At 39.3% G+C, this 12,654-nt stretch overlaps 1 protein-coding gene across 3 annotated transcripts in view; it reads right to left on the reverse strand.

The window, feature by feature from the left end:
* The window catches only part of IL16 (interleukin 16), a 30,480-nt gene extending 19,891 nt beyond the window's left edge, over positions 1–10,589 (reverse strand). For 2 of the 3 annotated variants that reach the window (XM_040077277.2, XM_040077276.2), the window contains exons 1-2: positions 10,558–10,589; positions 6,068–6,473 (exon numbers count right to left, since the gene is read on the reverse strand). In XM_040077277.2, the coding sequence (XP_039933211.2) occupies positions 6,068–6,430 (363 nt within the window). In that variant the 5' untranslated portion in view covers positions 6,431–6,473; positions 10,558–10,589. The remainder of the gene's footprint in view (positions 1–6,067; positions 6,474–10,557) is intronic. The other variant, XM_058422370.1, reaches the window with a different exon arrangement.
* Between the last annotated feature and the right edge of the window lie 2,065 nt (positions 10,590–12,654).

The raw sequence follows: 12,654 nt of genomic DNA on the forward strand, positions 1-12,654 counted from the left end.
ACTGGTGAGTAATATGCTGGTAAAGGATATAAGCATGGACAGAATTGTATCTTAAACCAGTTGGCTTGAACTCTAATATTAGTTTTGGAGCTTTTATATTTACTTTTCACCCAAGATAAATATCTTGGGAAATACTTACTTGAGATCAGGATTACATTATGTTCTTTTTTTTTTTTTTTTTTTAATCTTATGGCAGTTCTTTGAAGACTTCGGCATGGTAACAAAATAAAGATTAACATTCTGGTGCCTTAAAATCTGAGATCTTGAGTAGCAAAAAATATGTTTGTACTTTTCTGTTTGTTTGTACTGTCCTTTATTTCAAGTATGATTTATGACATTGCAGGTCAGATTTTGCATACATGGAGCCTGCATTAAAACCCACAGGGTTTTCAATAAGGTGGTGTGCTTGCTGTAAAACACAAGAAATGTATGATAGATATTAAAGGTAGGAAATTATTTTGCCATTTGGCTGAGTATTTCTGAGATGTCAGCTGCTTGTGGATTAGGGCTGTTGTGAAAGAATAATGGTATTAAAAACTCAGTGTCTAAAAAAGTAATTTCCTTTTTTTTTCCTGAAGTCAGAATTCAAGTTTGGACTTGCCAGCTTCTCTTCGTAGGAGTCTACTCTTGTGAAATTTTCCCTTGAAAGATTTATGTATCTTCTCACAGACACCTGTCAGACAAACACACACAACTTTGCACAGCTGTTCTCCACACTTCGTTTTCTTACTGATTTTCATTGGTCTTTTCAGACTGTTCCCAACTCATCTCTGTTAAAAGCTGAATCACGCCTTTGCTATAGCTTGTTTGCAGTATGTAGCTACCGTGTTTATAAATATTTTCATAATTAATTGTCCAAAAGTGAAGTGTCTCTGCCCAGTTTGACAGGGCTTCACAGAGAGCAGTGGGTTTGGCTCTGAGGATTTTCCTTGCAGCACCATGCAACTCCTTTGGGGAAGGGATTGTATTTTGTACAATGGGACACGTGCCAGGCTGGAAATTCTGCGTTGTATTGGGACATCCATGTGAAATGTCACCAAATCAAAACTGATATGATGATTTTTCCAAGAACAGTAAGTTGCATGCACTTAGTCACGAAGAAAGTAGAGGTTAAATCCCTTGTACACTGCAGAAAAATCTTGGGAACAGTTTTTGTTTAGATATGTAGTCATCTTACCCAGTTGGGCTACATTTCAAATTATCTCTGTGTCTCAGTCATTGCTGCAATTCATTTAGGTGGATTACTTAAAAAAAAAAAAATTGGTCTATGGACATGTGGCAAATATCTCTATGTTGTCAACATCTGTATTTTTTTGGTCCTGGATATAGATCATTATATTCATATCCAAGTTATTGCAACATGACAGAAAATTAGCAAAAGCTGTTCTTCAAAAAAATAAATGTTTGACCAATTCTTGTGCCCGAAGTAAATTTGCTCTGGGTTTAGTTCTTTAATATTCTTTTTCCATCTCTCTGATTATTTTATGCATAGAAATAGTACTGATGGTTCCAAGAGTAAAGACAGTATTTATTTTTGCATCTTTCTCCTTTTAAAAATGTCGTGTTTGTTTTGAAAGGTGATGTATAGGTCTGAATACAGTGAGTACTGAACATTTCCTAAAAAAAAAAAGTCAGGTTTGACGTGGGGTGGGTGGATCGTAGGTTAACCTTGTCTCTTCATTTTTAGAACATATTTAAACATATATTTGCTGCCAGTGAATAAACTCTCTACTTTGTCTCCCAGCATTTCAAGACTCTGGGGAAACTCTTATCTACATTATAAGTTCAACTCAAAGCAAAATTTGTATTTAAACTGAGTCTGCTAGGCTGAAAGATAAAACTTACAGGAGTTTAAGAGCCTTCTTGAATTTTCCACAGGTGAGAATAGATTAACTTTTCTTGTGTTTAGATCTGGAAAAGTAATTTGTACATTCAAGCAAGCTCTCTCTTCCTGTTCCTGTTTTTTGTCATCCAAAATGCAAAGCTTCTGAGGATGTCTTTTATCTGCCATTTAAAAGATTCCTTTTTCCTTCGTGCTTTCATTAGATATTTCTAGTTGAGTCCCATCTCAAAACATCTAATTCCAGATGTTTAGAAATAAGAGTAACCATGGCATCCGTAGAAAACTGAAAAACTTTTGTGCACTCTTAAAGTAAGACACAGTAGTTAGATTGTCTGAATTGAAATGTTATACAAGGCTGGTTCAAGTAAGGTCTTGGACTCAGTTAACCAAGTCCATGACAATGAGCTAATTGACTGCTGGTTTAAAAAAAGGGGGAAAAAAATAAAAGGAAAAGAAATAGATCTAACAGCAGTACAATAATGTATTAAAATATTTAGCTTTTCTGGTCTTATGACTGTGAAACGGCTGGGATTTCCAAGAGAATATGGTCTTCAGGGATTTTCTTCAAGTAGCAGTTTTTTTCTGCATCAGTTCTAACAGAGAAAGGGCCAGAGTCTCTCTGGCATAAACTCACTCCACTGGCTCTGATGTACCCTAGCCCAATGCCTTGGTCTTTTAAAAATATTTATAGTAGATGTAATCCAGCAACATATTCCCTTTGAAACCAGTAAAATGGCAGAAGCTGGAAAGAAAGGATGATGCAAGGAACAGGGCGTGAGACCAAGCTTTGCCCTAGATTGGCAATTCAGCGCATCAGATGTTACAGAAGGACCTTTCCACCCATCATCTGCCCTTTGGTGTGTTTTCTTGGGAACCTTTGCTGGCTTGCATTTTGCAGCACGGGGAGCATTAATGGAACAACCCCTTGTTCTGAGGATGACCTGGGTGATGTGCAGCAAAAGTAAGAAGGCTGGGAAGACAGAAAGAGAGAAGTATGAAAACTGAGGAGAACACGTAAATATCTAAATAAAAGCAGTCTCCTCTCTTGGCTTTGGTTTTCCATCCTGCCCGTGGGCTTGTGTTTGAGACATTACAGTCTGTTGCCATAGCACTTGTCCTGGTACCAAAGGGCCAGCTAACTGGTGTTCGCATCAAGGCAAGTTAATAAAATTATATTCTGCTGATGACCAAAGGAGAAAAATTACCTTTTGCCTTTTCCTTCCTTCAAGCAGAAGGTCAGGGACCAAAGGAAGAAAAGGCTCAGAAGTTTCTAGAACCAAATAGAGCCATGTTGTCAGTTCAGCTTAGCTCCCATGTTTAGTTCATCAGAAGTCAGCCCTTTTCTATTCTAGTTTATTCTAGATGCTATTTCAACCCTGCTACCAGCCCCACTGGTAGCTCTCAGTGCTTCCCAGGGTTTGGGGGGTCTTGGGAAGACATAATGGAATGCTTCTTGGAGTAGTAGAAGTGGTTCTCGCAACATCTCTCACACTCAGCAGAGCCTGCTGTTCTCTGAAGGAGCTGATATCATCTATTCCTCCCCAGTTCTCCAACAACTGGAGTGATTTCAGTCGGAGCAGGCAAAGACATTTTCCACGGTGTTAACTGTGTCTATGCTCATGGTATCAGATGCTGTGTACCATTTCATTAGTTTCTTTTCTTTCAGGCCATGTGAAAACTGATGGTTTTGTGAGAAGCAAACTGTAAAGGAGGTCTGCTTGTTTATGCATAGACCAGTTTGCAGTCCACCATAGCAGACCAAGCACACCTCATCTCAGAATGTGGCTGAACAAATTACACCAGGGGTAACCCTGGGCCTCTAGACACAGCAAGAAATAGTCACTACAAGTGAATAATGGGTCATAGAAGCCAAATGAATTAAAATATGTTCATCTGCTCTCATTGCTGACAGAATATTAGAGAAGGGAAAAAACCCACCTCTATTAAATCCTGAAACACTGATTTGCTAAGGGTTTATTGCATGTGGTGAATCCCATGCAGTCAATGGCTCAGAGAGGCACTTAAGGTTTTCAATGGAAAAAAAGGAATTTGCATTTTGAATACTGATGTTATAGGTCCCCCCTTACTCTGGAAAAGAAATGCACAGGGAGCATTAAATCATGCAGCGCTTTTAAGCCTTCTTCTCTCCTTCCTTGTGACAGCAATATTAAGTTGTTCAGTTCTGGGAGAGTTATTAACACCTTCACAGTCATGCTTAGGGCTGGAGGTGCTGGAAAGCAGAAGAATAGTGGAATATCCTCAAGAACACCACAGAAAGAATGGAATCCATTTTCTTGAACAAAGACAAGGATTCTTCAGCTCTGAGTCACACATCATGAATTTCTGAAGTGTTGCATTTAGATGAAGAGAGAATTACACTGGGACATGAAAAGATGCTTTTTTGACTTTTTAATGAGAGAAGGCTTAAGCTTTGTAAGACAGGGTACAGGAGGGTTGTTCTGACAGGGTTGTTCTGACAGACTTGTGCCATATGGAAGGTAGAGATCACTACTTTCATACTCTAGGGGGAAAGCCTCAGCAGCAGCAGCACAGGACAGGGTTGGTGTGACTCTTCCCAACGTTCATCCTACTTAGCAAGCCAAGATACAACTTTATAATCACTCATTGATCCATGATTCTGAAAGGTATGGAAGATTAGCAAGTAGCATTTGAAGAGGTTTAGATTGCTATGAGAGCTCTGGAGTGGGAATTTAATGTTACTCATAGTCTACAGCAGCACTGAGCAACCCAAATGCTGCTGTGAGGGACTGAGCTGCCAATTTATGTCAGCATCTCACACACGTTCTTCAGTGATACTGAGGCTTCAGCCTAAGAGTGGATTTATATCCTTAGCAGTTCTATTTTACACGTGCAAAGACATTGTGTGATTACTCTGTTCCCCGGATCCCTATTTTAGCTGCTTGTCAGCTATAAAAGCAAATGATCTAAACTTACAGTCTGCAATAAGATACTGAGTAGTTGCATATGGATATGGATCACAGCAGTTATTGGAGCCCTGCACACTTAGGAGATGCACAAGGAAATAGACCATGGCAGCTGACACACACCTAAGTGCTTCAACTTTGGAAGAGAGAAGATGAGTGAATGCACAGGTGCCAGCTCCTTCTTCCCTCACAGAGACATCAGTAGAGTGCACATGGACTCTTTCCAAAAAGGAGGAGATGGTATGGTTTTGCAGGGGACTGAGTGAGTTTGGGGACTTGGGTCTTGTTTTCTGTCAGAATGCAATAGCAAGTTGGTTTGGTTTTGTCTTCCTGCTGGGACTTTACCAAGGGTGAAAACACCTTGCATCCATCCTGCTGCAGTCTTTGCAATGCTGGACATGCTGTGGTCATTATCAAGGGTAAGGGGGGACTCTGATTTTCAGTAGCACTTGTGCCACTTTGTGTTTAGACATAGATGTCTAATTTTTGCCAATATATATTTTATTTTATATAAAATAGAATATGCAAGAAAACTATTTAGGTGAAAGAATAATTTCTTTCACATAAGTACATATTTGCACAGATCAGATAAAAGGCATGTAATAAAGGAGGTGCCAGGATGATACTTGCAGTGAGGTCCCTTTTACACATCACAGCAACAGGTAGAGAGAAAGGTGAAAAATTAGTCTATCCTACTGAAAGAACTTTCTAAATCCATTTAAAATATATCGCTCAGACTGAAAAATTGTTCAGATTGTTAGGGCTCACATAGCTGAATAAAGAATAACATTGTAGTATGAGGTTCTTAGACTTTTCACATCTCTAAGAAACGTGACATCTCTAGTGATTATACAGCCATCATTACCTTCCTGAATCAGAGGGAAGGAGCATCTGCCTACTGAATCTCCTGTGTCTGACACAGTATTAATATAATTCATGCTTACATGGCTTGTGAGATATCATGGTATCACACTACAAGTGCACTTTGCTACAGTGACAGGTTTATATTTTGAGCTGAAGGGTCTCTTGCAGATAGAACATGCCAGCTGTACTTGTCTGGACACTGATAGTGGCCTAGAGGCATTGATTCAGCAGACTGTGCATCAGCACAGCAGGGAAGCCAGTATATTTTAATGCCTTTTATGCAGAGTAGAAACACTGCAGGCTCATAGGCTCTGAAAAAGCCAAGTAGAAACCAAAGTTCCTGAGAAATATTAATTAATCTGTTTAGGAGCTACTGCAGTGGGAAACATTACAGTACACAGCATGAGTTGCTTACCTTGGTGAGGAATTTTCTTCTCGTGTTGTTGCAGTTTTCATTTGCTGCAGCTTTGGACTGGAGGATGCTGGTGACCACACGTTGAGGATCAGGTGGGCCGTCCTCTGCCTCTGATGTGTGCGGCAGCTGTGTTCTGGGACAGCAGTCAAAATCCTCTTGACCCCAGTTGGTAGAGATCTCAAAGGGATCAGGGCATTTCTCATCGGGACTTGACCCATCATCACTGGTTTTGGCATTGCAGAGTATAAGTGATCTTGAAATGGAGCGAAACTTTCTTGATTTCCTGTTCCCAGCATTGTTCTTTTGATCCATCTTCAGAGAGCTGCTGCTCTTTTTCCTATCATTCTCCCATTTATGTGGCATGATACTTTCAATAATTTTCTCTGCTTCTGTGGTGCTAAATATCCTCCAGGAAAGGAAATATAAAAGTAAGTTGTAATATACCCCACTTTCTCCCACTTAATAACCTACGCTACTGGAAAGCCCTAATGAATAAATCGAATCAACAGAGCCTTTCAGTCTGAGAACAGCCACGTGATATCTCATGACTTGCTAATTCTGCCTCTGTGCAGAGCTCTCCTAGATCCTCCTTCACCTTTTCATTCTCTTGCCATGATACCCCAGCAGAGTGGAGTGCTTTTAATAAGTGTTTGTGATGCTGCCATTGTCTGCTTGCTTTGGGCATCTGCTGAATTTGCATGTTCAAATACCAAATTGAAAAGGAAGATACTTTAAAAGCATTATTCTATCCTCCTAATATTCTTTGGAAAGAAGAAGCTCCTTCTGAAGTTTGATTCATGAAACCATTATAATTCAAAGAAGATTAATCAAATTGTCAACTCTAAGTTCTCTGCCTGGCACATCTGAGTTGTAAGTGGTTTAGCAAAAGTAGATTTTAGTCTTGAGAGAGTAAGGAATGTCAGGCTGGCATAAAACTTCCACCTTTGAATACCAGAACTCACTTAAGACTGTGCATTTAAGAGTAACAGAGAGATCCAGTGAAGCACTTAAGATGTGAATATCTGATTAGGGATTGAATTCTATAAAGGAATACAGCTCCAGTACATCAATCAAAAAGTGTCTTATTACAGAAATGATTTCTTTCAGCACATGATTCAGCATATAAAATTAAGATAAATTGGAAAAAAAATATACAATCAAAATATAGCAAAATTTGGAGGTTTTGTAAAATGAATAATGTAATGAACATTTAAAATAACCAAGGGGAGCCATTAAAACACTAGAAAAACCTTTCTATAAATGCTTTGGTAAGTATGTGTCAGTGCTGAAAATTCAACAAGAGGTCATCTAAATTCATTACTTTGACTCTCTCACCTAAGTTTTATCATCATATTTACTACACAAACTTTTCTCTTCTCCTCATAGAACCTAAATGATACCAACACCACCATTCTAGAGAAAACACCAATTGAAACTTAATTATTTGCATGAATCAAAGATGTTGTAGGTGTTATACACTGAACTGAAAATCAATGTAATTTGAAAATCACTTCTCAGGTATACTATTGAGAGAAAAAATTGTGTATTGTGCACTAACCTGGGTTGTTGTGTTTGGTTTGGGAGTTTATTTTTCCCCTGTTTCTATCAGAATTAGGTAGATATATATGCACTTTGTACCTAAAGTTCTACTGGCGATACAGAAAGGAAGAAGGCAGATTTTCTATGGGCTCTTTACAGCCATGACAATAAAAAACAGGTCTAAAAACTCAGACCAAGCCAGATTTGGATAATAAATCCCAGTCAATATTGTAATAAAGCTGCAAGATTATTTGTCTTGGGTATTTTTTCTTATACAATTAAAGAGGGAAAAGCAAAAGCAGATGATAAACACTATGCCACTAAGCACCTCCCTAAAGGAACTATATGGCACTGCTGGAGAAATCCACAGTTCAGCATGAATCTGAATTTGCTTGACTTTGTAAAAGTAAAACAATTTTTGGGTGCAGCAGATATGTCCCAGGGAGAAGGATGTTTATTTGTGCAGTCTTTTCTGGTGTTTTTGGTAGGTAATGCTTCTACAGCTTTTCATCATTACTTATTTTCTATTATACCAGTCCTATTATTGCTCTGCTCCCTTATGTCTCTTTTTCCAAAACAAAATCCCTAACGCTTCAGAAACTCATGCCCTCATTATTGGAACTCCTGAGATTTCCTAGCAAGACACTATTTCAGGGCAAAGTTTGAAAGTAGCCAGAATATGTCAAGATCCCCAAAACTGGTATGTTTTCTGCATCTCTCTGTGTGTCTTTGGGATCCTCTCCGCTCCTGTGGGAGTCTGACCCTGCTGGATTGGAACAGGGGAATGGAAGTCACTGGGCTCCCAGCCTCCCTGACATGAGGGAAGCTTTCAGGGACAAACTGGATTTGCATATTCTCTTCAATTCACAGAACATTATACATTTTTTCTTTTTTTCAGAGTAGCTGCTCTTGTGAATGATGAGTTTGGTGTGATGAGAACTGCCCAGGAGCACAGCCACTCTCTCTTCCTGTGACACAGAGCACACGAATGTAAGTTTTGGAGATCTTGTTTGTGACTTTTAAAAAACACATTTTTAGTGTTTCGATAAGCCTAAAGCTTTAGTCTACCATCATATACATGAAATAAATTTTTGAACTCAGAAATCCCTGTTAGCATCTCCACTGTATTAGGAAATTAATCTTGTTAAAGCCTATGATGTTGTGTTTTCTCTATGTCTCAATGAAGGTAAAAATGCAATCTGGCCCATTAGACCAGAATGTGGAGCTGAAAAAAAAAGGATGGCTGGAGTGAAGGGAATTTCTGCAAGTCTCTACTCTCAGCACCTGGGTAGGAAGCAACCGAGCTGAGGTGAGTGGAATGTGAATCACTTGAAAATCTGCCATTGGGATCAGTGCTACTTCTGTGATACTGGCAATTGGTATTAGACACTGGTAACACCATCTACCCAAACTGCACATTCAGAACCAAACAACCCTGCCTATGTGGGGAGACTAAAAAAAAAAAAAAAAAGAAAACAAAAACAAACAAACAAACCCCCCCCCCCACTTTTGATTCTAGTATTTAAATTTTGTACACACATTAAACACACTCTTACTTTTCTCAAAGAGGAAGAAATTTTTAAAAAGCTATTAAGCATTTGGATGAGCAGAGGACTTGATGGCTTAATGGTCAGAATGCAGCTTTCTGGAGACTGGCGTGCTAGAATGAAATCCTTTCTTGCTCTGCCTGAAGGTGTTGAGTTTAAGAAGGGAGAACTGCCATCAGTACTAAATGTCCAAGAGATGCCTCTCTGGCTCTGCTAAACATCTGGGATGCAGGGATGCATAGAAGCACCTGTTGAAACAGTGAAGGAAACACGGGTCTAAGTGCATTCTGCTTTCCCAGCCCCCTGTAAAGCTCCTGAGGAATTTTATCTTATGCAGAGAGAGCTCTGCTCTGCTCCATCAGCTGTTTCCTCCTCCACTGCCCCCATGAGAGCTCCATCCACTCAAAGACCAAGTTTAACCCTGAATGACTTACCTAACCTCACAGCGAGACAGGGGCTGACATGAACATAAACCCACTAGACCTGAAGATTTCCTGTAGCTCTTGCTACAGGTATTAGATCACAAGTCCTAACTAAGGCAACATTCTTTCCAGAGCCGCTGATTCAGGGTTGCATAAGTGACAGAAAGATAGGAGGTACCAAAAACATAGTCTGTTTTCCAATAAAAATATCCAGAAATTTTATTTTACACAGCATACAATATCACAAGTCACAGAGAAGTTTATGATTCATTGCCATCTTCTACCAAATTTAATTCGAGATATTGATGGCATGGACAATTACTTCAAAGTCAATTCTCCAAATCATTCATCTTTTTCTCCAGTGCACTCACTGCTTGACATTTTCTTTTGCCATTCTTATACTTCCAGCTTTCCTGATGGAAGCTGTCTGTGGTTTGTAATGCAAACCAAATGTTACTTCTCTGTTTCATTTTTTTCCCCCCCAAGCTTTATTTTTCCAGCTTTAAATCCTAAAAGCCCAAACTCAGTCTGTCTTCTGCAAACAAAATACATGATCTGAGCTGCGGCCATTTGGTTCAAATTTTTGGTTGGATATTAAACCGAGCATTTACAAGATACAAATAATTTGGTGTAGCTCCCAGATTGAATGCGAATGCTCTGCTGTTGACCAGGCAGTAGGAAAGAACAGGGCTTTACTTGCAAGAACAAGATGAGTTTTACATTACCAAGTGCTACCAGCATCCTCTTTTAATCTATATCTTGCATCCTAATTTAATCTAGATCTTGTCTTACTCAGATTCATTACTGAGCAGCACTATAAGCACTGAACTATTGCAGATGTCTAGGGTTTCCCTGCAGTAGGAAGAGCTAAAGATTTGGAAATTTTCTAATAAAGAGTAAGAAACTCTTAGAGAGTTGAATTAGAAAAGAATAATTAAAAAAATCTTAATGGTAAAATAAAAATTCAAAAGGAGGAACTTACAACAGCAAGGCGAACAAACCTGACTCCTGCAGAAGGCTGTTCCTCTTCATAGGCCTGGCAAAAAAAGACAGAGTGAATAATTGAAAACACACTCTCCTGGTGCCACGTGACTCAGTTTCAGTAATTCTGCTCAGTACATTGGAACGGAGCTATTGTTTCCTAATTGCAGAAAATGTCAGCAAGGCTAGATAAACAAAAGCAATGGGATGCAGTGTTGGGGAAACTGTTTCCAGCAGGCTCCCAGCTACCCAGAGATGGCAGGACCATTTAAGGAGTTTGTGTCATTTCACAATGTTTTCACCCGTCACTCTCTGGTCTAAGGATTGATGGGGTTCAGGTATGTTAAAGCCACCTGAGGGGAGCTGGGGCAACAGCAGAGTCTGTGCTAATCCAGTGAAGGTCTTCTGTTGGAGGCTGAGATGGCAATCCAGTTTCTTTTATTTTTCAGCTCATATTTTAACATTAAGCTAGTAAGAGTTTCATAGACAGATTCTGCTCCAGGAGCAAAACATAATAGGTGCCGCTTTTGAAAGCCAGACCCCTGCATTGTTCACCATGAACACAATCTCTTTAACTTTAAGTTAAATATCTTAAATAGTTCTTAAATATCTTCTCCTTTATGGGCTAGACTGCAACTGATCAAGGACTCAGAAAATTGTTGTTTATCACACAGTTCCTGTCAGTCCCCACCTGTTGATCCTCAGACAGAGATAACAATCTTGCTGGAGAAACCTGCTTGCTCTCAAATAATTTTTGTGGTAAGATTCATAGGGTTTTTGTTAATTTGAAAAAAATCCATAAAAGAAAACCTTATTGAAATAGTCAGGGCTCTTTAGAGTGTGCTCAAAAACCATAAATCTCATGCTCTCCAGGAAAATGAAAGCATAGACCTTGCCCTGTCTGGTCATGGAAATGGTCAGCTTGAGTGTGCTGAGACACCTGCTGCCCTCTGTGTTCTGTGTCTGGAAGGTTCTGGGTTTATTGCTCTGTCACTAACCTTGCAAATGAGGGAGAGTAATTATAGAAGAGGTTTAAAATATTGCACAGATAGGGGCTCATGTTCTGTGATCCTATGACTTCTAGGTAAAACATGGACAGTAAAGACAAACATCTGTCCCATGAGAATGATTCCCATACTGGGAGAAAAAGGGCAGATGAAACCTCTGCTCTGCACAGTGTCTACAGGAGTCCTGGAAAACTCTGTCCTTGATAATACAATTGTGGGCATTCTGTATTTTAAACATTTATCAAGAGAATTTGACATTTTTTTCCTAACATCTAAGTTTTTGGGATATTATCTCACCAAAGGAAATCTTCTCTAAAAGAACACAGTTTCTACCTGACTCATTGGTTAACAAATGACATGGGAGGTTACCCAACTCTTTCAGAAGTACCAAGGCTTGGCACTGAGTAGTGATCAACAATTATGACGTAGCTTTCCTGGAAAGGAAAAGAAATAGGGAGCTGACTTTGTATTTTGGGAAAGAGTTTGTCACTGTATTTGAAGAGAGAGGACAGCGGCCTTGTACATAAAATGGGGTTTTATATGTAGTGCTAGTAGTGTAAAAAAGAATATCAACAAGGAAGTAAAGCCACAGACTGTTTACCACTTTACTGTCTTTCACTACAACACACACATGTTTTTGTTTAGCGATAAAGAACTCATTCACACAAAATCTCAACAGTCTGATCCAAGCTGATTGAGCTGGAAGCTCAAAAGCATTGGAGAGCTTGCTTTATTTCTTCCCATTGTCACATGCTTTTGCATTTCCTGGCTATGGGCTGAATAATGTAGTCCCTAAGCCACTGGGAGTTTTGTTCATTCCAAGTCTGGACTTCTGCCAGGGCCAGCAGCAGAAACATAAATATCACAAGGAGGGGCTGTTTTTTCATGTTGCTTTACTCTAACATTTTGCAATTTTTTCCATCTTCTCTGTACAGTAATTGTTCAGTGTCCAATGGTTTTAGAACTCATGAGGAAAAGGAGAGAGAGAAAGAACTACTGTGCCTTGTTGAATTAATTGGTAGGATTTGATATTGGATACTGTGGTCAATCTTCATTACTTAGCTCAAAGGTATTGTAGCAGGAAAAGGGCA

This window comes from Hirundo rustica, chromosome 13, assembly GCF_015227805.2.
Source record: "Hirundo rustica isolate bHirRus1 chromosome 13, bHirRus1.pri.v3, whole genome shotgun sequence".
NCBI classification, from domain to species: domain Eukaryota; kingdom Metazoa; phylum Chordata; class Aves; order Passeriformes; family Hirundinidae; genus Hirundo; species Hirundo rustica.